General features: G+C 44.7%; 1 protein-coding gene across 3 annotated transcripts in view; it reads right to left on the bottom strand.

Annotated features, from left to right (window-relative positions):
- LOC105468488 (F-box protein 32) overlaps positions 1 to 25,812 on the bottom strand; it is a 42,866-nt gene extending 17,054 nt beyond the window's left edge. For all 3 annotated transcript variants that reach the window (XR_979492.2, XR_979493.2, XM_011718689.2), the window contains exons 1-4: positions 25,428 to 25,812; positions 19,203 to 19,315; positions 17,668 to 17,717; positions 16,361 to 16,453 (exon numbers count right to left, since the gene is read on the bottom strand). Coding sequence is in view for 1 of the 3 variants with exons in the window: in XM_011718689.2 (XP_011716991.1) it covers positions 16,361 to 16,453; positions 17,668 to 17,717; positions 19,203 to 19,315; positions 25,428 to 25,543 (372 nt within the window). In the remaining 2 variants the exon portion in view is untranslated. The remainder of the gene's footprint in view (positions 1 to 16,360; positions 16,454 to 17,667; positions 17,718 to 19,202; positions 19,316 to 25,427) is intronic.
- Positions 25,813 to 27,558: the final 1,746 nt, after the last annotated feature.

Below are 27,558 nucleotides of genomic sequence, written 5' to 3'. Positions count from 1 at the left end.
TCCTTCTATAGCAAAATTCTTTACCGATGTGGCAAGATTAAAAAACAAATACAGACAGGGTGCAGTGGCTCATGCCTGTAATCCCAGCACTTTGGGAGGCCAAAGCGGGAGAATCACTTGAGGTCAGGAGTTCAGGACCAGCCTGGCTAACATGGTGAAACCCCATCTCTACTAAAAATACAAAAAATTAGCTGGGCATGCTGGCACATGCCTGTACTCCCAGCTACTCAGGAGGCTGAGGCAGGAGAATTGCTTGAAGCCAGGAGGCAGAGGTTGCAGTGAGCCGAGATTGTGCCATTGCACTCCCACCTGGGCAACAGAGCAAGACTCCATCTTAAAAAATAAAAAAATAAAAATAAAAAACAAAGATCCTATTGTTGAAAAATGAAACTTTAGACCGGAAGGAATCTTAAGAGACCATCTAGTTCAATCCACTTAACAGATGAGCAAAGTGAGGCTCAAGAGACCCACCTTATGAGCCACTTTACAACCAGTGAGGACTCAGCAGAGTCCTTCTCAACACAGCAAAATAAAAGAACACACTTCATGCATTCACAGGGTTAACAAACAAAAGAGGAGGATATAAAGTGAAAGTAATTAACTTCATAAGAACCCACCAGGCCCCCAGAGAAAACTATTAGGATGGTGCAAAAGTAATTGGGGTAATAAGTAGCCTGAGACTCAGCAGACTAGACATAGAGAACCGAGAACCCTCCTTTACATTGAAGCTAGAATCTTCGCTGTTAGGAAACTCTCTAAGAGAATTTCATCTCCTGGCTAGGTTTCAGCCCAACTTCATTTCAGGTCAATAAACACTGAGCATGACACTCTGGTGGGCGCTGGAATCAAGCCCAAGGGAAGAAGCAAAATGAAATTTTAAAGATTGGGTGGCAGAGGAGAATGGAAACTTTTGGATCAACAGCCTAGGCAATTCAGAGCACCTCTGCTTCCATGGCATTTGTGTAAAATTTTTGTCCCTCTGGAGTCCTTTAGGAGCCTGTTAAACCACACACAGACTTTTAATTTCCTGAATGTAATTTTACTTTACATATAAAAAAACCCACCCCCATCCAAACTCCTTTTTCTCCCTGCTTCTGTATCTTTTCCACATGCAGGGAGAGATGAGGCCAGCTGACCGGAGGAGGAGGTGGTTTGTTACAATCAGTACTGGTGATCTAGTCTGAAGTTAGGAGCTCACCGAGTGTCTGCTAAAATAGGCGGGAAATCAAAACACCAGTAGAGACCATGGCCATGGGCGGTGATCACACTGAATTCTGTGGTTTAGCTTTGCCACCAACCAGCATGTGACAGTCAAGAGAGGAGTGAAAATGGCACAAAGGGACTGACTAAACCTTTCATGTATCTCCCTGACCAACAGCAAGATTTAGAAGCCCAAGATGATGGTCTAATAATACCCTGATCCTCACATGACCAGCATGAAGCAGATGAAAGAAAACAAAAGCCTTGGGTCAGCTCTTGAAGGGCAATCGGCTGTGCACTGTGACTCATCACTGGGTAGGAGGTGGGGCAAGGGGTTGGGAGGAAGGCAGCCAGAGCACTGCCTGAAATCCATCCAAAACCCAGATTCCATGTGACTACCATCTCATGAGGGTGTCAGTTTTAATCTTGTCAAAATATGCACCAATCACAAGGACAAGTAAACTCTCAACACCATGACTGTGCATTGGAGGAGAAACGAACTGCCTTTTGGTCTGATTATCTTCTCTGACTAAGGAGAAGGAGGAACATAGCAGCAAAAACTTGTCAATTGACAGCATAATGACATGTTAACCACTCTGGGCTTCATCCTATCTCAAGGGAAAGTCCCCCCCCCGGACCTTTTTTTTAACTGTCAGACAGTTGTGGAGTCAGGAGAAAGAACCCTGGAATAGGAGAAGACCTGGATTCTCTAGCTGGATGACCTTTGTAACTGTCATTCATTTAGCAAGTATTTTCTGAGTGTCCACCCTGTGCCAGCATCGTGGTAGGTGACAGGGACATGACGATGAGGACACATGATCCCTAGACTCATGGAGTTTGCTCTCCAGCCTACAGTGTAAATCATTTAATCCCTCTGAACTCCTGATTCTTCATTTCTAAAATGGAAATAAAAAGACTACTTACTTCACAGGATTGCTATGAGAATTAAGTGAGATAAATATGTACAAATCCACAGTAAATACCAAACATAAGCATTTTTATTACAAGGTATTCTTTCTTTCCTTTCTGAACTCCAGTCTTTTTGTGAAGTTTAAAGTTGACATCAGGGGTTGGCAAACTTTTTCCATAAAGTGCTAAACAGTAGGTGTTTTAAGGTTTGTGGGCCACATGGTCTCTGGAGCAACTACTCCACCCTGAAGCTATAGTACAGAAATGGCTATAGACAATGTGTCAATGAGTGGGCGTGGGTGTGTTCCAATAAAGCTTTATTTACAAATCAGGTGGAGCGCCAGATTTGGCACCTGGGCTGTATCATAGAGTTTCTGGTATATATCATAGAGTTTAAGAGTGAGGGCTCCAGAGGCAAACTGTCCGCTTCAGTTTTCCCACCTGCAAAATATGCACAGTAATAGTACCTACTTCCGAGTTGCAGTGAAGATTAAATGTGTTCACATAGCATTCATAACTGTGCCTGGTACAAAGAATATACTCGATAAATTATTATCGTTAGCTTTTACCATAATACAGAGCATTACCAAGTAAAATTATTGCCAGTCAGGAAATACTGAGTTAACAGGGCAAATACAACCCATTTAAAGACCTTTGGAATTGCTTCAATTGTACCTGTTGTCAAACAAATGCATATCTGTATTTCAATTGTACCTGTTGTCAAACAAATGCATAAATGCTTTCACACTGTAATATTCCTTTCTATCATTGTACTATGTTGGTGATACATTTAATAGCACCCTATCTGTTGATAAAAGTTAATGCTGATACATTTTATGACTTGCATGGTTTTTCTACCATGGAGTCTTATTTTGCTAACAATAACAATAACAATAACAATGGGGTGCTTACTATGTGTCAGCAACTGCGCTAAGCACTATACATGTGTAATCTTGTTTATCTTTAACAACAACCCAATGAGGTAGGTTCTCCATTTAACCAATGAGGATACTGAGGCTCAGAGAAGCACTCACCTAAAGCCATACCAGCAGTAGCAAATGGTGGAGCCAGGACTTGAGCCCAGATATGTCTAACAGAGAACACACTTTCTTTTTTTTTATTGAGACAGTCTCACTCTGTCACCTAGGCTGGAGTGCAGTGGCACAGTCATGGCTCACTGTAGCCTTGACCTCCGAGGCTCAAGTTATCTTCCCACCTCAGCCTCCCAAGTAGCTGGGACCACAGGGGCACACCACTATGCCTGGCTAAGTTTTTTATTTCTATTTGTAGAGACAGAGTCTTCCTATGTTACCCAGGCTGGCCTTGAACTTGTGGGATCAAGTGATCCTCCTGTTTCAGCCTCGCAAAGTGCTGGGATTGCAGGCATGAGCCACTGTGCCTGGCAGAACATATATTCTGACAGTTTCAGGACTTCAGTTTGTCAAGGCCAATCAATTTGCATGGAGGGCCAAATTTTACTCCAAAAATGGAGCAATACCATTTACTGTTGTGTTCTGGGGAAACAGAGTCTAGAAATTTTACATAATATTATGCTGTGACTGGTAATCAACTTTTAATATTAAGGGCGCTATAATGCCCAGAAAGTGCTAACAGCACATTTAGGATGAAGCAACTGCTTTAGGTAAACCACAGGTTCTACTTCCCACATCAGCATCACTCTATAGGCCCAGAGCCACTAGGTAGTGATGTATGGAACTAGTGGTGAAGAGAGCAGAATTTACCGACTTTCAAATTATTTTTTTATTTTTGAGACAGAGTCTCGCTCTGTTGCCCAGGCTGGAGTGTAATGGTGCGATCTCAGCTCACTGCAACCTCCACCTCCCGGGTTCAAATGATTCTCCTGCCTCAGCCTTCTGAGTAGCTGGGATTACAGGTGCTCGCCACCACACCTGGAAACTTTTTGTATTTTTAGTAGAGATTGAGTTTCACCATGTTGGCCAGGCTGGTCCTGAACTCCTGACCTCAGGTGATCCACCTACTTTGGCCTCCCAAAGTGTTGGGACTACATGCGTGAGCCATCGCGCACAGCCCAAATTTATCGCTTTTATTTGTGTTAAGAGAGCTGTGTGCCTAGGAAAGTAGGTTTGTATCTAGCAATCTGTGTACCAAGATGACTTAGCCAATTGGATTCTTTGCCCCTAGCCACAAGAGAAAAAGAGAACAGAGGAAAATGTCTTGTTTGGAAGTGGCTGCTTGTTTTTGACTGGGCAAATTTTAGCCCAGGTGCCAGTAATTTGTGGCTATGTTTAAAGAGAGGCAGGGGGAGGGAAGGGGAAGGAGGAGGAGGCTTCTCGGCTCCTCTGGAATTCCATGGTGTCATTATCGTGTGGGCACTCTGGGCATCCGGCATGATCTGCAGTGACGAGCTGTGCAGTAGCAGGAACGGCTCTGAGCTACTGGAGGGAGGGATGGTGGTCACCACATGCTGAAACCACATCCTGCCCTTCAGCTTTGGCTCATGCTAGTTCTGGAGGCAACGAACAGGAGACAAATCTAGTTGCAAGCAATATCGTCTAGCAAATCTCAGAGCGGATATGAACCAGAGTTTGAAGTGGTGTGTGCAAGATGAATGGGCAGAAGAGAGATTTCCCTCTTATCTCACTACACTTGTGTCAAGAGCAGGCTTCTTACATCTTCTTCCCTACAATTTATTTTAGTATAGCATTCATAGTTTAAAAAATCCATCAGTTCACATTACTTCTTTGCTTAAAATCCTCAAATGGCTTCTCCTTGCACTTAGGAAAAAACTCAAGCTCCTTACCATGACTGGCAAGGTTCTCCCTGATCTGGTTTCTACTCCTTTTCCAGCCTAGTTTTGCACAATTTCATTCTGCTCTGGCTACACAGGTTATTTGTCTCTTGAGTAGGTCAAGCTTATTCTCACCTCTGGGCCTTTGCCTCTGCCACATCTTTACATGCTCAGCTCCATCCCATCCCTCAGGTCTCAGTTCAAATGTGGCCTGCCCCGGGCTCAGAGGACCCTTTCCTGGCCATCTCATGTGAAAGCCTCCCTGGTACCATCTTCATCTTACTATGGTTTCATTGTTCTTCATTGTTCCATTTATGCATATCTGAACTGGTCTTGCTCACTTACTTGCTGATGGGCTAATTAGGATGGAACCCTCAAGACAGCAAGTGTTGTCCTGTTTCCCACTCTACCCCCAGCCTGGCACTCAACAAATAGTGTTTTTTTTAAACATACATTTGTCTTTTTGAATCAAAGAGTGTTGTAGCTGGAAGGGACTCAGGAAACAGTTTACCCAAATTTCCTCCTGCTACAGGTGAGGCGGCTCATGATGGCCAAATGACATATCAAGGTCCATGGCAGACCATCTGGCTGGTCAGGCTGATATCTGTATGGGGACTGGTTCCAGACTGATGCCCCAGGAGTGGCATGGGCCTAGGAGTAAATTACTTATAATGCAAACACATCTCAAACACTTTCCAGAAGGGCAAGCAGCCTGAGATCTGGAGGGACAGTAAACACTTGGGCTTTCAGAAGCATCAACAAAAATAGCAGCTTCTTCTACCTGTTAGTTTAAAAGGACAAAACCACAAGGCTCTTGCCTAAGTATACTCTATCATTCTCATACAGAATTGTTAAGAATAAGAACACAATTTATCCCCAAATTCCTTATCTTGTATACAAGTGGGGTGCTACAGTATGAAGTATATGTCTGATTGGAAAATCTGCCAGAGTTATCAAAGGCAGAAACGAGGCCCAGCCTCAAGCAGCCTTGCCATGCCTCACATGCTCAATACCCAAGTTGGGTGTCCATCTATAGGAAGGTGGCGTCTTCTATAATAGACCTTCAGTTAGACTAGGCAGTGCCTCTCCCTGCTCTGAGTGCTGGGTACTTCCAAAACCCTTATTTACTCAGCGAATAACACAGAAAAAAAACCTGGAAAGTTTTGTTCTGACTTTGAGCTTGAACACTGACAGGTTGAAAGAGAAAAAAATTTCAGCGACATTAATAATCTGCAGGCATGTCAAGATTGGATAAATATTATTTGCAAGTGAAACAGCTCTCTTTTAACAGAGGGAGTTAAAATAATAAGGAGAGCCAAGTTTATATGCATTAATTGTATTCTCAGCCGAGAGAGACTTGCCTCTTCATCTTTCACCCATCCTGGTTACTTTTCTTTCTTTTTTTTTTTTTTTTTTGAGACGGAGTCTCACTGTGCTGCCCAGGCTAGAGTGCAGTGGTGTGAACTGGCTCACTGCAACCTCCCCCTTTCAGGTTCAAATAATTCTCCTGCCTCAGCCTTCTGAGTAGCTGGGACTACAGGTACCTGCCACCATGTCCGGCTGATTTTTGTATTTTTAACAGAGATGGCGTTTCACCATGTTGGCTAGGCTGGTCTCAAACTCCTCACCTCAAGTGATCACCCGCCTCAGTCTCCCAAAGTGTCGGGATTACAGGTGTGAGCCACCACACCTGGCCCTGGTTACTTTTGAATTGATAATGGTCGTTGATTCCCCATTGCATCCATCTGAACGGTGACGTTTGGCAGTGATCTTCCTTAAACTGAGCTCCCATCTATTCCAGCAACGCTCACCTCTGCCCTACAGTTTTACAGGCTGAATGTCACATTGCTATTGACCCCGACCCAAAATCATTCCCCTTCACGTTCGCTCCTTCCCATTTCTAGGTTCTGCTTACATCGCTTGTCTCTGCAAAGCCTTCCACTTGTCTTTCCATCTGGCCAAATACTGGCCGTCCCCCAAGGAAGGAGAATTTCAGGTTCCACCTCTTTCAAGAAGCCGTCTCCAAGGCTCCCAGACTGTGCTAATTCAATTTGCCATTTGAATAGTTATACTTTGTCCCCCCCAGAGTAGCCCAGAAGCACCTGACAAGCAGGGGCCAGGTCTGACATGATTCTCAAGTGGCTATGGCAACACTAGGTGTTTGGGCCCAATGTAGAAATACCTGTTCAGGGATTCAAAAGCATTCATTTGAAGCAATTTGCTGCATATGGAGACCTAGCAGGAGGATGCTGTCAATTCCCACTTCTTGCCGTCGGAGACCTCTTCCTTTACTGGACTCATGAGGCCTTTAGATTCTGGGTCCCAGATACTTAGAGCACAGTGTAAATGCTCTCAGGAGCATCCCTCCTTGGATGAGAAAAGGTCTGTGGGACTGGCACTGAAAACCCAGCTCACCTGAACAATTTGGCACATCCCAAGGTGTGATAAGCCCCCGACAGGGCCAAGATGCTTAGCTAGAATTTTAATAGAAAACATTGGCCGGGCACGGTGGCTCACGCCTGTAATCCCAGCACTTTTGGAGGCTGAGACAGGTGGATCGCAAGGTCAAGAGACAGAGACCATCCTGGCCAACATGGTGAAACCCTGTCTCTACTAAAAATACAAAAATTAGCCGGGTGTGGTGGCTGGCATCTGTAATCCCAGCTACTCAGGAGGCTGAGGCGGGAGAATCACTTAAACCCGGGAGGCAGAGGTGGCAGTGAGCTGAGATCGTGCCACTGCACTCCAGCCTGGTGACAGAGCGAGACTCTGTCTCAAAACAAAACAAAACAAAAACAAAAAAAAAACAAACAAACAAAAACAAAAAACAAAAACAAAAAAAAAGAAAAAACACTGCTGGGATGCTAGTGCTATAGGTTTAGATCCTGAGTCATCAAGAAAAAAAATTATACAAAATGGGCACACTTTCAATCCAGCAGTCTCTGAAGTAGTACTGGAAAGAAAATCAGGTAGAAAACTAACAAAACAGAAATCTCAGTATTTTATATGATCTTTAATCTCTGATTTTGTGTATTTTCTAATGCCCACAATAAGGTCCCTCAAGTTGATGATGACAGTAACAGCAACAACTACTACACTCCTTGAATGTTACCACATCCCAGGTGTGGTTCTACAGCATTTACCAGGTTGACATTCAGTTTCATTCTCACAGCAACACTGCAGGGTAGATGTCATTACTGGCATCTTTTAGAGGTGTATGAGTTCTAAGTGAATTTATGAATATGCATAAATTGAGAGTGCATGCTTAAATTATTTTATACTATTAGGAGTCTATGCTCTAGTCTCTTAATCTTCCCCCATTTCCACGGGAGCCCTCATTTCTGTGGGTACCCTCCTACTTCTGCAAATACCCTACTACACCTAGGGTGGTGCGGGCATCTCCCACTTCTTCAGGTGGCCTCCTTTTTCCGCACAGCCCCCTCTAATGCTGTGGCCATGTCCCCGTGTCTGTGAGCAGCCTCCACTTCTGTGGGCACCTAGACACCTCAGGATCTGCCTGCCTGAATGCTAATAAAAATGAATAACAAGGCCAGAAATTCCAGGAGATACAGATTTCCTCCCATGAAATCACTAGCAGTTTAATCAGCAGTCACTGAGGGACCCACCCTGTGCCCTCAACCTCCGCCTTTTGGGTTCAAATGATTCTCCTGCCTCAGCCTTCTGAGTAGCTGGGACTAAGTGAATGCTCCCAGTACCAAGATATGGTGGAGGCAGATAGGCTTGGAAGTTTCAGAAGGGTGGGATCACAATCATTTCTGTGCATCATTTCTTTTCTTTTTTCTTGTTTTGAGACAGAGTCTCCCTCTGTTACCCAGGCTGGAGTGCGGTGGCAAGATCTTGGCTCCCGGGTTCAAGTGATTCTCATGCCTCAGCCTTCAGAGTAGCTGGGATTATAGCAGTGTGCCATCAGCCCAGCTAATTTTTGTATTTTTAGTAGAGATGGAGTTTCACCATGTTGGCCAGGCTGGTCTCGAACTCCTGACCTCAGGTGATCTGCCTGCCGTGGCCTCCCAGAGTGCTGGGATTACAGGTGTGAGCCACCACGCCTGGCTCTGTGCATCATTTTCAAACAGGCCCATGATTCTTCTCTTTTGCCTTTATTGCTGCTGCAGTGGTTGGCCTTTCCTTCATCCCAGATAGCACCAGTTTAAAGCCCAGGTGGCTGAGGCCACCCTCCATCAGAGGAAGGCCTCTGCATGTACAGCCTCCAGTGAATCCAAGGTCACTGTGGCAGAGGAACCTGTGTGAAGGGGCCAGGATGCTGATGCACATCAAGGCCCACCAGGGGCTTGGCAACAGCATGCCTTTAATTTAAGGCATTGGGTTTAAATTTGAGTCATTGTGCCATATTCCAGCCTTTTGTTTGCCAAACCGCCAGTCAACTTAAACTAAAACATGTTTTTGGAAAATGCTTTCAGGGGTGGTAGGAATGCAGTAACTTGCTGGAAACATTCAAATGCACTTACGGTGGTAACGCAGAAAAAAATAGGAATGTGCATCGGTTTAGGTTGTGATGCTCTGCTGCAGAGGGACAAAGAAACTGGGGATGCAAGCTTTTATTTGTCCTTCTTCATCCACTAGCATGTATGGGTCAGTTTACTCCAGTGAGAAAACTGGTACTCAAGTTCTCCCTGACCTTCCTGGGCTGTTAATGGCAGCTACAGTTACTATAGAGTTGGGCTCATTCTCATCCCATAGAGAGAGCTAGGAGTAATCAGATCAAAGGTCATTCTGGCATTAAGACCCTCTCCTGTGATAGCGTGTGTGCATGTGTGCAAATATTTTAGTGGTGATAAAAGGCAGGCTCCATTTTGCATTTTGCCTTCTAAGCAATGCGGTTGAAAGGAGAGAGCACTGGAGCAGGAGTTGGAGAACCAGGCTTAGGTCCTGCCTCTATTCCACGTCCCTTCCTGGGCAGGCAACCTTGTGCAAATCACCCGGTTCCCTGGCCTCTGCTTCCTCACCTCTAAAATGGGTTAACAACATCTGCCTACTGTACAGCCTGACTGTGCTTATCAAAGACGTAGATACACAAAGATGGAATTTGTAAACCACAAAGTAACAGATTTATAATTTGCTGGTTGATGGCATCTGGGGATGCCAGAGCCTGTTAGAAGTCATGACCTTCTGAAACACTGCTTGGCCAAGGTGCCGTTGCTTGTTTTTTTCCAGTGGCTTCCTCCTGCGTACTAGGTAATGTAGCCTCACACTCGAAGCCTCTTCTCAAGTCTGTCCAATCTCCTTTTCTAGCCATATTTAAATGAACAATCATCAGTAGTGTTTATAAACTTCTTATTATACATGACTAACACTCATAAACTGCTTATCTCATTTAGTCCTCATCATATCTAGGAGCAGGGTGCTATTGTCATCATTTCCATCTTACAGATGGGCAACAGAGGCCTGCCCAAGATCATAATAACCAGCTCGTGGCAACACCCTTCGATGATCTTATATTATTTTTTTTTTTGAGACAGAGTTTCTAAAACAACAGCCTCTGTCACCCAGGCTAGAGGGCAGTGGCACGATCTTGGCTCACTGTAACCTCTGCCTCCCAGGTTCAAGTGATTCTCCTGCCTCAGCCTCCCAAGTAGCTGGGATTAACAGGTGTGCGCCACCACACCTGGCTAATTTTTGTATTTTTAGTAGAGACAGGGTTTCACCATGTTGGCCAGGCTGGTCTTGAACTCCTGACCTCAAGTGATCCTCCTGCCTCAGCCTCCCAAAGTGCTGGGATTACAGGTATGAGCCACTGCACCCAGCCCATGATCTATATTCTAAAGCACACTGTGCTACTTCTGTCCATACTTGAATATTCTGCTCACTGATCTCTCAACAGACCTTATACCTGCCTGCCTGCCTCAAACCAGTTCCCCTGAGTTCTACCCTTACTCAAGACCAGTTTAAATCCCACTTTCTCCTTGAAGTCTTTCTTGAATATCCTGCCCACAGTAATGCTACCCTTCCGAAACTTCATAGCCTATCTGCCTCTAGCACATCTTGGTTCTTTTCAAATTCATTCTCATGGTGTCAGAGTAGGTAACTTCTTCTAATGCACACTTCTCAGGCTATCAGTTACACTGTATGGCAGGGGGCAATACTTTTTTTTCTTTCTGTAGAAATCCAGATAGTAAATATTTTAGGCTTGCAGGCTATAAGCTCTCTGTGGCTCGACTCTGAACCCAACTCTGCCATTTTGCACAAAAACAGCCACAGACAGTATCTAATGAATGAGCATAGCTGTTCCAATAAAACTTTATTTATGGATACTGAAATTTGAGCTGCACATAATTTCCATGTGTTATGAAATATTATACTTTTAATTTTTTAAAACATTGAAAAACGTACAAATCATTCTTAGCTCATGGGCCATATAAAAACAGATGGTAGGCTATTGACCTGAGGGCTAGGAGTTGGCTGACCCCTACTGCAGACCTTCAAGGTAGAGTCAGATTTATTTCATCTATTTCCCTCACTGGCTATAGTGGCAGGGCCTGGAGAAAATAATACAGGTTTTAGAGGAGTATAAGTTTGAATTCAAGTTTAAGCTCTGTATTACATTGTACTCAGCAATAACAGACACCAAATAACAGTTGCTTTCATGACCTTTTAAAGCCATATTTTTTATTGGTACTGCTCAGTTTTTATCTTAATTCCATCTTATCCCAATAATGCAGTTTCTCAAGGGACTCACTAGGGACCAAGGGAACTGGGGCAGTTGTTTGGATAAATGTTGGTGTTTTCTGTCATTGAGCCTCTCTGGCGAGAATATAAAGATTTTAAAAATGTACAACCATTCTAAGGGCCTCAGAAGTCCCACTGCAAATAGGCAAATCTCTGTCCCCAACTGTATCTGGCCTATGAATTGAGTCTTCAGGTTTAGTCACCCTAGAAAGATGGTTGCATATGCTAAAATCCTACTTAACTTTCTGAAAAGTAAGTTACATTGCATTTTGAAATGTATATAACACGTTCACACCCACTGCCTTTATTTTTACATTTTATTTGTTCATTCTCATAAAAATGCTTCAGTATAGGTATGGTATGGTTATCCCAGTTTTATAGTTCAGAGAAGTAAAGTGATTGATGCGCAGAAGGTACCACAAAAAACAAGCTTCGAACTTTGAGCTGGAATATAGGAGGGGCTGTCCTCTTTCCATCACTAAATTCCTGAAGGACCAGAAGTCATATCTAGAGTTTAATGTCTCCATGCACTTTGTTTAAAAATTCTCATTAATATGCAAAATGTAATATCTGGGCTCCAAAGTAGTTTCCGAGCTGGTCTGTAAACTTGAAAACTCATTGAGATCACCAGGCAGACGTTTTAAAAGTAGCAATGCCTGGGTACCACCTTCAACTAATTAAATTGGAAACTCCAGAGGGGGGCTTCTGTAGTTTAACAAGCTTCGAAGGTGATTTCAATGTGCAGCCAGGGCTAAGAACCACTGGGATCACAGCAGGCTCACTGCAGAGCCATTACATGGGTGATGGTCTCTGAAACCTTCTCCTGGTTGACTTGATGCTCAAGACTCACTCAATCCTCGGACCTCTCTGTGACCTGGTTAGTCAGCACTCACCTACTCATGTTTACAAACTTCCAGTCCGACTGGCTCAGCCTCTGGAATCCTCTCCAGCTCCCCGAGGGAATTTCCAAAATGTGTTGGTCTTGAGCTATAGGGTAAACTATGTTTTAAATGTCCTTCTACGAGTAGGTAAGCTGCTGCTTCTAGAGATGTGAAATCTTTAAAACACATAGCTAGAACTGTCTTTATGTCACTGGGGCTGTGTAGGGGAGGGAGCAGGGCCAATACATGTAGCTTGTAGCCAGTGAAATTGATGTAGAAATGTTATATAAACATCTTTCCAAGTTATAGTAAAAAATTTTCCAACTCTAAACATTCCATGAAATTTTCATGCTGAGTGATAACACTTTGAGATAGCAGTGTTAGCCGTCTCTTTTATTACCTCTGCATGGCTCTTTTTGGGAAGATGACAACCAGCATGAACATAACAGATTTTCAGAAAATGTATTTGGCTCTCAAGGCTTTGAACTTTTTTTTTTTTCCTCCAAATGGCCCTTAAAATCAGTTTAGCTCCTTAGTGAAACCAGTAATCATTGTAGCATTTAAACACCATTAGGTCAAAGTAGTATGATGGGGATAATATACTGGCAAGCTACTTTGCAGAGTTGGTTTAAGGATAAGAGTGTATGAGAAGTATACTGAGTTCCTAAGAAGGAAAACCTCAAAACACGGTGGCTATCATTAAAAAGTTTTAAGTTCTTTATAAAAATAACATATTATTCCTCAAATTACAGAGGTCTCTAATAGTGATGGGGAAAAATTGTCCTTTGCAAAATAGACATATTTTTCCACTATTTCTGAGCCTAACAACTTTGAAAGCATTCAGCAGTTTCTCTAAGATTATTTAAAGCAAAATGCTCATGATGTATTTTACAATTAGATACTCTTGGATACGTGTTCTCTGTGCTGCGTCTTACGCAAGTGCCAGATTCACCAATTATTTTTTTAAAAGTAGAAAACATTTTTTTTTTTTTTTTTTTTTTTTTTTTTGAGACGGAGTCTGGCTCTGTCGCCCGGGCTGGAGTGCAGTGGCCGGATCTCAGCTCACTGCAAGCTCCGCCCCCCGGGTTCCCGCCATTCTCCTGACTCAGCCTCCCGAGTGGCTGGGACTACAGGCGCCGCCACCACGCCCGGCTAGTTTTTTGTATTTTTTTTAGTAGAGACGGGGTTTCACCGTGTTCGCCAGGATGGTCTCGATCTCCTAACCTCGTGATCCGCCCGTCTCGGCCTCCCAAAGTGCTGGGATTACAGGCTTGAGCCACCGCGCCCGGCCAAAAGTAGAAAACATTTTAATCAACTCAACTGAAAAGGCATCTTAGGGGGAAATCAATAATTTTGGTAAGTGGGTAATAGTAAACATTAGCGGCTGACTTTGCACAGTAGATAGATTCTACTGTGCAAAGTGCTTATAGATTCTACTGTGCAAAGTGCTTCTGTTTATATCACTAAGTTTCCCCAGTTACCTTGGAAAGTTGAGGTAAGTCATTGTTACAGAGGAGGAAACCACGTCTCTAGGGAGGCTGAGACAGTTTGAAATCAGTGGAGCTGGGACCTGCCCTCAGGCTGTTTTACTTCAGATCCTCTGCTCACAGAGAACTCATGGTAGCAGTTAAAAGTGTAGACTCTAAGACTGCCCAGATTTCAGATCTTGATTTCATCCCTTTGTGATCGTGGACAAGTCATTTTATCTTACTGTACTAGCATTTGTTTAAAGAGAGATAATCAAAGCACCCATATTTTATAGGGTTACTAAAAAGATAAAAGGTGAAAATGAACATATTGGATGAAATAGATTTTCACTATCATGATGCTTGTTCCTTTGCTTTATTTCTTGTAAAAGGAAAAGCAGGTAGAAAGGAAGGCCATCTAAAAACTGACCATTTTGAAGATCAGTTTGTAATAAGACATCAGATCTAAGCGTCTTCCTCTAATACCCAGAAGATGGAAACTATTCGTATTCTTAGCAGTAGAAGCTTCCAGATCATCCTGGGCCCATTTCCAACCAGCCTAGACTAGTCTGTGGGCCCTAGGAGGACTAGGTGACCTCCGTGAACTTGCAGAGTCACACTGAATGGCGTGAACATTTCACCCAAGAAGGTCTCTTATTTTTATCCCTTTTGGATTGGAAGAAAAGCTTAGCTGAAGAGCGAATATATCTGCTCTGTTGGTCACAGGCTCAGCTCACAGCTCCTAACCTGCTTCTTGCAGGCCTGGGTTTTTATCAGGTCACTTTGGACAGCCAAGCCTGCATCTGCCCAGATGACAGGTGAAGGATCCAGGTCTCAAGGGGCCTTGAATGTCATCACCCTGGCTGAGCCTCTGCAATCATCTGACTCAGTGGCACAGCACCGAGAAGCACAACAATCCAGGAAAAAGAAAATAAAAACCAAACCAACCACACCCACGGGGGAAAATTCCCTCCTACTTCTGAGCCTAAAACCCAAACAGCTGCTACCTCCCAGGTTGACTGCTGACAAAAATACACAAGGGAGCTTTGGAGGGTAGGCAGAGATAACAAAATAATAAACCAATTAAAAATAATAACATGACAGTCATGGTTAAGCTGATCTGCTTTACCATATTCATCATTAATATTTTGCTCATTAACTTTTTCTTTTTTGAGATGGAGTCTCGCACTGTCGCCCAGGATGGAGTGCAGTGGCGCCATCTCAGCTCACTGCAACCTCTGTCTCCCAGGTTCAAGTGATTCTCCAGCCTCAGCCTCCTGAGTAGCTGGGATTACAGGCACCTGCCACCACACCCGGATAATTTTTTTTTGTATTTTTAGTAGAGACAGGGTTTCACTATGTTGGCCAGGCTGGTCTTGAACTCCTGACCTCGTGATTCGCCTGCCTCAGTCTCTCAAAGTGCTGGGATTACAGGCATGAGTCACCGCAATCAGTCTTTTTTTTTTCAAAATGGGTTTAAAATGGAAAATGGCAGATCCAAACAGTCAGAATTGTATTTTTTTCTTTTTTTAAGATGGAGTCTCACTCCTGTTGCCCGGGCTAGAATACAATGGCGTGATCTCAGCTCACTGCAATGTCTACCTCCCGGGTTCAAGCAATTCTCCTGCCTCAGCCTCCCGAGTAGCTGGGATTACAGGTGTGTGCCACCACGCCTGGCTAATTTTCTTGAATTTAGTAGAGATGAGGTTTCACCACGTTGTCCAGGCTGGTCTCAAACTCCTGACCTCAGGTGATCCACCCACTTCGGCCTCCCAAAGTGCTGGGATTACAGGTGTGAGCCACTGCACTTGGCCAAAACAGGCAGTTTTAAGCTTTCGGTGGACATGGGATTGAATACTGTTATCACACGGGGGTGGACGGGAACCACAGGCACAAAACACGGAGGTGCTTTAACTCATCCAGTTTTGTGGCCTCTTCTGAGAATGTCTTGGGGTCCCCCAGAGTCAGCTGAAGTAGGACAAGTGGGAGACAGTGAGAACAGTCAGAAGTGCTGGGTTTTGAAACAGGCCAAAGTGCTCTAGGGTTTGCTTCCTGCTGAATTCTCTCTTGCTAAGGCTGTTGCCAGGGCTGGTGCTGCCTGTGACATGTTCCCATGTATCCACAGGGTGGGCTTGTAAGGGGCTTGGCGTGAAATTTCACTTGAAGAGGCTGGCTCTTTAACCCACTCACGGGGGTAATATGGCGGCCCCTGCCCGTCCTGGCCAATCTCAGGGACATCCTAGTGCGACCCACTTAAGAACTTGAAGTATGTTGGGGAAGAAGGAGATTGAGGGGTCTGTTTTCTGCTTGCCTCAAAATTCTTAAGGTCCTAAAAAGTTACTTTTTGGGGAAACCACTTCAAGACAACCCAAAGAGATGATTCAACTTGGGAAAGGGCCTGGATGAGCCTTTAGGCATTTGAGACTTACCCGGACCACGTAGTTAAATCTTCTGGAATCCAAAATGGCAGTTGAGAAGTCCAGTCTGTTGAAAGCTTCCCCCAGAGTGCAATATCCATGGCGCTGAACGCGAAAACAAAGGCACAGAAGTTACTCCTGCATGCAGAGGTCATCCATGTCAGAATGAGCCAGTTACAACAACCCAACTGGATTTTGCCAAATGAGCTTGATGCCTGTCTTAGGTGACCTGGGGCACTGGCTTCTTTCCTGTACCCACAAGCCCTTGAGAGGCACCGAGGTGGGTAACACAGCCAGCAGCTGCCTCAGTCAGCCCCTCACATGTTAAACACGCCCTTTTCTTGACTTGTACCATTTGGGACCTTGCTTATGATTTTTCCACATATTAGTCTAGAAAAATCATAAGTAATTGTGTATTAAGGGAAGACTGGGAGCAAGGTATGGGATACGGGAGGTCATGATGGTTGGTGACTATAACGTACTCCTAGGAGGAGAATTAGACCTATCTGCGCCAACTGTGTCACCAGCTTGCCTTATACCAATAGTGCTTTTCTCACTGTGATCATCAAAAGTGTTTTTAAGGTTTTGGGAGAAAGCAAAGAAGTTTTGATCTTTTAACCTATGAACACAGAGGGAATTGGGAGTATAAAGTCCTGGCTCGTAGTCCTGGTATCTGGGTATCTGGGTGGTCTTGGGACTATCAGTGACCCCCTCTGGACCTCAAATCACAGAGGGAACTAGATGTTCACTGAGGTCCCTGACAGTCAGAGAAATTCTTTCATATGCTTGTATCCTAGTTATTTTAGCAAATGCCTGTGCAGAGAGAAAATATACATAAAAGGGCTTTATAAAGTGCCATACAAATGTAGTTATTATAATGTCTTGTCCCCTCCCACATCACACTGAGCAGGCACTGAAAACTTCTACTATATTTAGTGATTATTCCTTCCAGGACTGAAATTTAACTGAGTTGAAGTCCAAAGAGATCTTAGAACAAAAGGGAGACACTGCCCTCAGGCAAAACCCAGGATGATATAATAATATGGTTGAGATGGGCATGTCAGTCTTTATAAAGCACTTTTACATACATAATTTCATTGAACGACTAGAGGGTCCACCTGGTGACTTTTGCTTCTTTCTCTCTCTGTTGTTCCAAACTCTGATGGTTGGCTAGATAATAGACTAATAGCTTCTGTCTCCCACATCCAAGAAGACACTCATGATTTGAAGTAATTTCCCTCCCTACCATATCCCTCCCTCCCTACGCTATCAGGAAGGGATAAGGTTTAGCATAACTTAGTAAATGAATGGATGCTCACCTCTTTAGTACTTCCTTTGTGAACATAGATCCATTTTTCTTGGTGGAAATCTATAGAGACAAAAAGAATACACAGCTTTAATATCTGCAACATGCTCAAGATTTAAAACATTTCATTTCATGTATTCCAAAGTTTTAAAAGTTTTGACAAAAAAGATAAGGACTCTACTGACAACCTAAGGAGTTTCAAGTGCTTAATTTCTGCAGTGTAGAAATACTGGGGCTATAAGTTGCTTTGTCTGAAGCACTCTAAATCTTTGATAGCCAGATTTCCTATACCAAAGCTCCAAATTATTATTATTATTTTCTAAAACATTATGCCATAAGAAATTACAGTCCGGATGCAATGGCTCACGCCTGAAATCCCAGCACTGTGGGAGGTTGAGGCAGGCAGATCACTAGAGGTCAGGAGTTCGAGACCAGCCTGGCTAAATCCCATCTCTTCTAAAAATATAAAAATTAGCTGGGTGTGGTGGCAGGCGCCTGTAATCCCAGTTACTTGGGAGGTTGAGGCAGGAAAATCACTTGAAACCGGGAGATGGAGGTTGCAGTGAGCCAAGATTGTGCCACTGCACTCTAGCCTGGGCGACGGAGTGAGACTCCGTCCCCACCAAAAAATGAAATTAGGCTTTGACAGACTGAGTCACATGCTGTGCACAGAGGGGCGTGGATGGCTTGAGCCCTGGAGTTTGAGACCAGCCTGGGCAACATGGCAATATGGCAAGACCCTGTCTCTACTAAAAACACAAAAATTAGCAAGGTGTGATGGCAGGTGCTTGTAATCCCAGCTACTCAGGAGGCTGAGGCATGAGAATCACTTAAACCCGGGAGGTGGAGGTTGCAGTGAGCTGAGATCATGCCACTGACTCCAGCCTGGGTGACAGAGAGAGACTGTCTCAAAAAACAAAAACAAATAAACAAAAAAACACCAAAAAATAAAAAATAAAAAAATAAAAAAACCACACAAACCTAATACTCAAGTAGAAGTTTATTTTCAATGCCAAACCTGAAACTTATATAAGCCCATGAAAAGTAGAAATCAAACAGATAACATGAGGAAAACATGCGTTACAGATAAAGTAACCTGTAATTCCTGCTATTAATACAACTTTATATTCTCTGCTGATACTTACATATAGTATCTAGAAATGTTAATAGGATTTATAGAAGGAAAGAGGGAGAAAAATCTGTTTTCAAAGCCTCAAAACAGTTCAAAATAAAAATACATACTGGAACTGATTCAGCCGACCACATCACTGTAAAATAACCAAATACAAATGACTGGCAGGAAAAAAGGCCCTCAACTAGCAACTGACTTATAAACAAGACTATAAAGAATATGTTAATCTCGCTTGTAAAATGCACAGCCAGGTTTCTGAGTGCTAAGATCTCAGTAACCTCTGTCAGGGACACACAGTAAAACACTGAGGCAGACGTGTGACATGGGAGGTGTTTTTTTTTTTTTTTTTTCCTCCAAGAACCAATCATAACTATCTTCAAACAGATTTTTTCTGAAGTTCAAAACAAATGGCTTACACTGAGTTTTGGTTTTGCTATTCAGCATGTCCTTCTTTCTCTTCTTGGCTGCAACATCATAGTTCAGGCTGTTGAAAAGATTCTCCTTATTGTATACCTCCTTGTTGCAGTAACTATGAATAACAGAAGACAAAGAGGATGAGATGTAACAGCGATACATGAACCTGAGCTGTTTCTATAAATAACTCACTGAGTTATAAGACAAACAAACATACAGGCTTCTCAAACAAAATAAAACAATAAAATGATCACTCAAAAAAAAAAAAAAAAAAAGTCTATACAGGCACAGACTTCTCCTTTAGGATGAAGCAAGTTCACATCTGTGTGGAAGGCAGGGATGGGAGCTTCTACTTCTTTTGAATTCCTTAACAGTGCCTTGCATTGTAATTTGACACATAGCACTCTACTCTTCAACTAAGAGCAATGCAGAGTACTACAATATTACTTTAAACAAAAGCGATGAATGGAGGGGAGGGGTGATTACTGGTATCGCTGTACTACACAATGCCTTCATTTTGCGAAAGCATCTACCCCAATTTCTTGCTGCTTAAGAAAAAGAAAACAACAAAAAAAAAAACACAGCTTCGTTGAGATAAACTTCACATACCATACAATTCATCCATTTAAAGTATACTTAAGCTGCTTTTAAGTAGTATCCTTCCAACATGTCTTTAAAACACAATCACATTTACAAAAATCTGACATATAAACTCCATTTCTAGGAGATGCTTTGTGTATAGTGCTAGTTGCTTAGGTTTCATGTAGTGCCTTGACTTACACACACTAGGCATCATGCTGTGAGGCGAAGACTTTGGGTCTTGACTGTACAAGGTAAACTTATAATTGATAAGTTTATAAGGGCTGAACAGACATTGGATGTACCTGCCTAATTCACAGGTCACTGAAGGATGGGCAGGCTCACCTCGGGCCTGGCGATTATTTCCCTCAGTGGGCTGAGCAATCATTTGAGGGGTAGTAAGCTATTCAACTATACAATGTTACTTCAAAGTAAATCTGAATAATTTCCACAGAAGGAATGCAGGAGAAATGTTGAAGTATGATAAGATAGGTTCCCTAACTCCCTCAACCCCCACGAAGTATATAAAACAGGATTTATAATGCCAACTGGTAAAACATAAATTAGGTTTTTTTTTTGCTATACCACCGATATTTTATACTCCTTTAATGTTCTGAGTTTTTCTGCTGAATTTAAAATGCAATTTGATTTATATCTTTTTTGGATATACATCTGTTGGGTATAATTATGTACATCTGCACTTCTCTATTTCCTTGGCATTGTATAAATGGTAGAAGAGAAAAAAAGATTTGAAGCAACTTCCAGTATCTTTTTGTTATTAATACAATACTGTCTTAAGTAGCACTTCAGTTAGTACAAGTATCTTGCTAATATGCTCACATATGACATCTCCAACAATATACTCAGTGTTGCTTTTCTGGACCTTTAAGGGCTAACATGATAAATAATCATTTGTTAATCTTCCTTCATAAGGCCATGCTTAATACCATTTACTGAGTTTCCTACTAAACTCGATAGCCTTCTTTTCATCCAGGGAAACAGGATATTTTTAGGTTTCAGATAGAGTCCTGCAGAAATGTCCTCTCAGAGGCACTTTTGAAAACAAGCCAAGGATGAGTGTTTTGGGCCAAGCTTTGTATAACACAGGAGTGTGTTTCTGTCTATTTGCATGACTATAGGGGTATAGAATCACTGACCAGTTGATTTTCTGCTCCAAGGTCAGAAGGAAAAGAGGGACAGAACAAAGAACAGAGCTGAATTCCTGAGGCTAACTTAAGACATTTCAATCAACGTTGAGAAAAACAGCAAAAGATGGAAGGTCATTTGAGTGGTCCGTGATGTACCACAGCTGAGATCAGCTTTAGAAAGCAAAGCTAGAACATTTTGTGTGCAAAAATACCACATGAAGGCTTCCTTAGAAAGAACACACACACCCCCCACAAACAACAAAAACCTACAGTATAAATTCCACATAGAGAGAATCATAAAATGAGGTTGTCTTATTCTCAACATTTAAGGTTCAGCAGCAGATTTTCCGAGCCTGGGCCATACACTGTGATCATTACTTAGCAAGGTCAAATATTTATATTTCATCTTTTTCTTTTCCAGTTGAAAACATTCTTTAAAGGAACTGGAGCACTCACTTTCCTCAGAAACTACAATAACCTGCTTTAAGCCTGAGTGACTCATTTCAAAAGCTAGTTTAGAAAGAATTTTACATAATTGATGATGTTCTCTCACTGTCGAATGTAGAAAAGTTTTAACCAAAGAGAAACCCTATATTTTCACTTGGTATTAGGTTTTAGATTCCGGAGGTAGGGCCTGGAAAGAAGGCCTATGGGGTTTATTTGTGTTGCCTACTTATATGTTTTCTTTTAAGCAGTAATATATTCAGTTAGAGGCTATTTTGAGAGTTCAATTGTGTCCTTTTCAAGAAAATGCAAAGCCAATGGAAAATTACAACCGAAATTTTTAACAAGAAAAACCACCACCATTTAGGAATTGGAGCACTGGATTTTTTTTTTTTTAATAAGCAAAACCATCTCAACGAGGCTGCTTTCTTCACTAAATTCAATAATAGCCAGCAAGTTGCTATTTTGTAGTCACTATTTACTAATCTTGATTTTTATAGGCACAGGCCTAGAATAAGAAAAAGACGCACTCCCCAGCCCCACATTACCACATACCAAGACACTTTAAGGCAACTTTTTAAAAATGTAGAAAAAATTCAAAATAAGACCATAAATAAGACTGTTTTGGCAGCAGATAAAGAAGGGAATGAAAAAAAAAAATAAAGCCCTATTTCTCATTTCATTTGCAATAAAAACCATTTAAGAAAGCTGTGACGTGCCCCCAGAGGCTTAATTGTAGTTATATAGCCTTGATGAAAGCCAGTGAGATTTCTACGCCAATTTACTGACACATCTCTAGATCGCCAAACTCACAAGGCTAGTACCCAGAATGCTCTGGTGAAACCAACAGCCTAGTGTATAACGCTCATAGAACAGTGTCTTGCACACAGTAAGCACTCATAAAATCTGAACTATTATTTTTATCCAGGCACCAAGGTAAACTTCCTGCTTCCGGGTCCAGCCTTAGCTATACAGTAAAGCAACATTTGAGTCAGTTTTCAAAGACAGAAGTGTAGGCTTAGAAAAGAGTGGCAGAGGCTCAGACAGCTTAGGTTACTCATCCTGGGGGTGGGCGGTGAGGGGGTGGTTGCTGAGGAGGGCTGTGCAGGCGCCTGAACCACCACTTCCTTGAAGCATTCTTGGATCATCCCAATTCACGCCAAGCTCTTTCCTTGCATTTTAAATCTGCCCCACCATATTTAACACTTGCCGTTCCCCTTCTATTTTATATAATTTCAACATTTTTGAGAAGGGGTCCTGCTTTAAGCTTATCTTAAATCCTCCCATGATCTCACTCCTGGACACAAGGCTGAGACTGGATTTGTAACATTTTACACCGGAGAAGGTTGGAGTCCCGGACCACAGAGAAGATGGCCAGCTGAGTCCAGAATAGGTGTGCTGTGTGGACAAGCCTTGGTCAACACAAAATAATAACCCCAGGCTGAAAACCAACACATGCATCCTTTATCCTGGGCTCTTGTTCGGGCCGCTTGCCGAATGGTCTGTGGAATTAGAGAATTAGTCTACCATGTCTCTGTAGTTCTGTTTCATGATCCTTGCCCGCTTAAGGGCCTGCCTTTTGTTTTCTCAAAACAGGAGAAGCATTCAGCTTCACCTGTGTAGGCAGACACGCAGCCCAAACCTGACATCAGGGGGAAACGTCACCAACACCAAAAACTGAGGATATTTAAGATGACAAACCCAGACCACAGAAGGCCAACTGCTTTTAAGAAGTTGGCAGGCTTCTCATGCTAAGTAGGGAAGGGATTGTTTACAGTTGCTGGAAAAAAAAAAATACCCTGCAAACAAACAGCCAGCTGCTTTGCTAGGAGGCTACCCAATGATTCCTAAACGCTGACTCAAAGGAGACCACAGGTGGTCAGTATATCAATGACTATTTGCGGTAATGATGATGGATGTGACAGCTCCAGCTCAGGTGTGAAATGGGAAGAAAGAAAAGAGGCTTATGAAGGGGACAGGGACATGGGAGGGGGGCTGTGCAGGAAGCCACCTGATCCCAGCCCAGTCTAAACTTTTGTGGTAAGTTAAGACCATCTTCAGGTCTTCCATACTGTGAAGACAGAGATACCACTATTTATTTCTAAAGGAGAGTGACACCAGTTTCTCTCCTGATGCTGGTACAGGGTATTTTAAAGCAAATTTTAATTTTTTATTTATTTTTAGAGACAGGGTCTTGGTCTGTGGCCCAGACTGGAGCGCAGTGGCACAGTCATGACTTGCTGCCACCTTGAACTTCTGGGCGATCCTCCTACCTCAGCCTCCCGAGTAGGGTGAGTATTAATACAACCCTACATTTTAAATCTTCTCCTGCTGAACGCAATCATCTGCTATCCACTGAGAAGCATCCTGAAATTATATTTGGGTGAGTGGCTCTAATATGACTCTTCAGACCCTTTCTGCACTTTTCTAGAAAGAACCTGAACTTGTAGACAGAAATAAAGTACCAAAATATTAGATCATTGTCCTTAGGAACAAGGAGGAAGGAAGTTTCCCATTTTGTTGAGGGAGAATAATTTAGGCATAATTGGTAACTCCAGTAGATAAAAGACACAGTCTGTCAACAGCAGTTGGTCTTACTTTACTGTAAATAAATTACCTGATTTTATGTAAATAAGATTTCCTTATGGTGGTCCCTAAATTCCCCTGGGACTGCCTCCAAGTAACTCCAACATAAATGGTTATATGCTGGCAGTTAATATGCTTAAGTCTCTCCGGACAGACCACCAGGATTAAATAATGTCTTTCTTTACATTGTGAGACAATGGGAATTTGATGCATTACAAATCGCAAACAAATGGGAGGCACGGGAGGTCAAGCTGACAAAATAACCACATTTTCTTGATAGTCTTCTCAAAATTTATTGCCAATGCTTTATCCAAGCAACCACTGGTAAATCTCAGTAAGCGGGAACCTGGCCCAGAAACAGAATTCTCCATTGAAGCCAATTTAAGGGTGCAGGGGCCCATGGTTTTAACCAAAGGCGGCAGGAAAAGGCTCCCAAGGGTGACTCTGGCTGCACCAGTCCCTTCTGGAACCACTTTCATCGCCCCCCCGCCTCACGAGGCTAAATGCTAAGAGTCTCTGAAAGTCAACTGTTGAGATCAGGGGCTGAGAAATTCCAGGCTACCTGACTTACTAGCCGGGCGCTAGCGTCGTTCGCCAAGCTGAGCGGGGAGCGCAGCGGACCTCAGGTTTCCCATCAGACCACAGGGCTCAGGTAAGACCTCAAATCCAGAGGTTCACCGGGGCCAGGCAGGCTTTTCGCAGCTGACAGGCACCCCTGGAAACGGAGCGCACTCTCTATATAAAGCCGATCGACCGAGAGGGCCACCGAGGAAACAGGTGCAAGAGCCCTGTCCTCCCAGAAGCAGAGCTGTCTTGGGTTTCATCCCCTGCCCACTTCCCGCCTCTGCACCTCTGCAGCCCCGAGCCTCCACCGCTCCCAAGTCCGCCCAGTAAGCGGCTGCTCCAGGGACCATCTGTCTGTCCCTTCCTAGTTACTCATCCTCCCGGCCACTTGTGGTTGCCCGTGCCTGGGCAGGGCCTGGAAGCGCTCCAGGCGGGACCTGCGTCGGATCCCGTCACCCGTCGCGTCCACAGTGCTTGGGCGCTGGGAGCCGGGCCACCCCGCGGTGAAGGGGCTCAGCCCACCAGCCCGCGCCCCCACAAGGGCAAAGTGCGCGACTTCTGTGTCCTTAAAGCATGGACCACTAAAGCTGTGTCATTAAGTTTCAGCGAGCGTTTGGGGACACGATCCGCGAATGTCATCAGACTCTCAGAGGGACCAGGTGTTCTGTAAGGAGTCGTGTCCACTTGGAGACACTGACCTTGAACAAGAAGAGAAACCGAATTTCCCGTCTCCGATGGTCCGGAGACCTCTACAGAAATCAGGCACTGCAGTCCCACCCTCCGGGCCAGGGTCTCCCTCCTCAGCCCGCTCCAGCCCTGCCTACCCCTCATTCGCGGTCCCTGCGCCCCCTAGACCAGCCCGGGTCAGTTTCGCGGGGGTTGGAAGTTGGTGGCGGGTCCCCTCACCTGCTGAGGTCGCTCACGAAGCTGCCGCTCTTCTCATCCAGGAAGCGCTTCCAGCCGTCGGCCGTCTTCACCCAGCTCTGCCCAGGGGACCGCCAGTCCTGCCCGAGGAATGGCATGGCACCGCGAGCGGACGGGACGGATGGGGAGAAGAGGCCGGCCTGGTGGCCTCGGGGACGCGCCACCCGGGGCGGATGCTCGGGGTGCAGGGGCCCGCGACGGGGACGACGGCCGGGAACAGGCGTGGGGGCGGCGGGAACGGCGCGGGGCACCCTGCCGGGCGGCGGGCTCGGGGGGCGGGGGTGGTGGTCTCAGGCGCTGCAGGCTCCGGGAGTGCTGCGCGGCAGTCGCTGCCGCAGTATTTATGCCCGCTGCCGGCCGCTGCTCTTTGTTGCCGGAAGAGCCGCCTGCTCTTAGCCCGGCCCCCCGGCCCGGAGGCCACGTGGCTTTGTTTATGGGCTCGGCTTGTTTTCCGAGGCGCCTGCGGCTCACGCTCCTCTCCCGGTTGCACAACCGCGCCGGTGGAAACTTGAAGCGGTGCTGCCAGGCCGGGTCCCCCGCAGCCCCTGGCACCTCCGCGCGCTCTCCCCTCCCCCAGGACACCGTCGTCCCAGAGCGAGGCCCGGCGCTCGGAAAGCTGTCCTCGGGTCTCCTGCAGCTCCCGGGCTGACGAGGTGCAGGGAAGCAGCCGGAGCGGCGTCTGGGTCCCTGCGTGGTGGGCGTGGGGAGCAGGGCCAGCCCCCTTCCTGCCCTGTAGCTGTCAGGATGGACCTCCGCAGCCAGATCAGCCTCCGAGACCGTCCGCAGAGCTGTGGCCGGCACCGCGTAGCCGGGCGGAGAGTAGGGGGCGCAGCCTACTGACCTCGCTCACAGCTCCAACCCCGCCCTAGCGCGCGGGGGTTGGAGCGGGGAGGAGGGACAGCCTCCCAGCCCTCCGGACCTCTTAGCTGTCACTAACCAGTCCTCCATCAGGCCTGCCTCTGGGGTAGCAAAGGAGGGGAAGGAGAGGAAGCCCCGGGAGGTATCTGGTTCCAGCAGGGTGGGAGTGGAGAAAAAGAACAGCGCCCCCACCCTACCCGAACACTCTAAGACGGGTTAAATGATGTACCCAGGGCCAGTGCTACAGTACAATCTGAAACTACCCTGTTTGCTTTTACTTTATGTTGTTGTTGTAACAATCTACCCCTGTCAGCAGTGGGAACTCCATGAGAGCTGGTCTGTCTTGTTCTGGAGGCATTTCAGCCCCTGCACCCTGCCAGGCCCGGTGCAGGCCTTCAACAACTGTGTGAATAAGTGAATGGATATGGGAGGCTGCTGGCGTGAGGGTGGCTTCTTGCCCTTCATCACCTCTAGTTATGATGCTTTACAGCCTGGTCTATTTGGCAATTAGTTTGCACAGGACAGCAGCAGCAGAGTAAAAATCCCACGCTCAAGCATTAGCTTCAAACTTGATTCTTCCATACTCCTTTCTCTGCTGCCGTCAATATCATCTCGTCCAATGACTCGGTGTAATCTTTAAGGCTCAGGCAAAGAAACTGTGTGTGCCCTATGAGGCTACATGTTGGACTGGGAAGATGTTTTTAATAAAGTTTGTTTTCAAGTAGCCAGAGCTTTCTGATTTAGATTTCCCACCGTAAATAATTTATTGGTGTAATAATAGTAAAAAAAAGCTTGTAAAAACATTACAGAAGTCCCAAACAAATGTTAAACACTGTGATGGTGCTAACAAATGAGGCAATGTTGTGTCTGGTCTCTGTTGGAGAGAATTGGTATCTGCATAATTAAGGGATGTGATTATGATTATTTTTGAGACAGGATCTCATTCTGTCACCCAGGCTAGAGTGAGTGATCATGGCTCACTGTAGCCTCAGCCTCCCCAGCTCAAGCGATCCTCCCACCTCAGCCCCAGTAGCTGGGACTACAGACACTCACCACTGCACCAGGCTAATTTTTTATATTTTTTGTAGAGATGGGGTTTTGCCATCTTGCCCAGGCTAGTCTTGAACTCCTGGGCTCAACTGATCCTCCTTCCTTGGCCTCCCAAAGTGTTAGGATTACAGGCGTTGGCCACCATGCCCAGCTGGGATGTGATTATTAAAGATGTGTGTTAGTTATGTGTTAGTAAGCTAGCTAC

The sequence above is a fragment of the Macaca nemestrina genome, chromosome 8, assembly GCF_043159975.1.
Source record: "Macaca nemestrina isolate mMacNem1 chromosome 8, mMacNem.hap1, whole genome shotgun sequence".
NCBI lineage: Eukaryota > Metazoa > Chordata > Mammalia > Primates > Cercopithecidae > Macaca > Macaca nemestrina.
The sequence above is the reverse complement of the archived record's forward strand: the minus strand, read 5'-3'. Positions and strand labels throughout refer to the sequence as shown.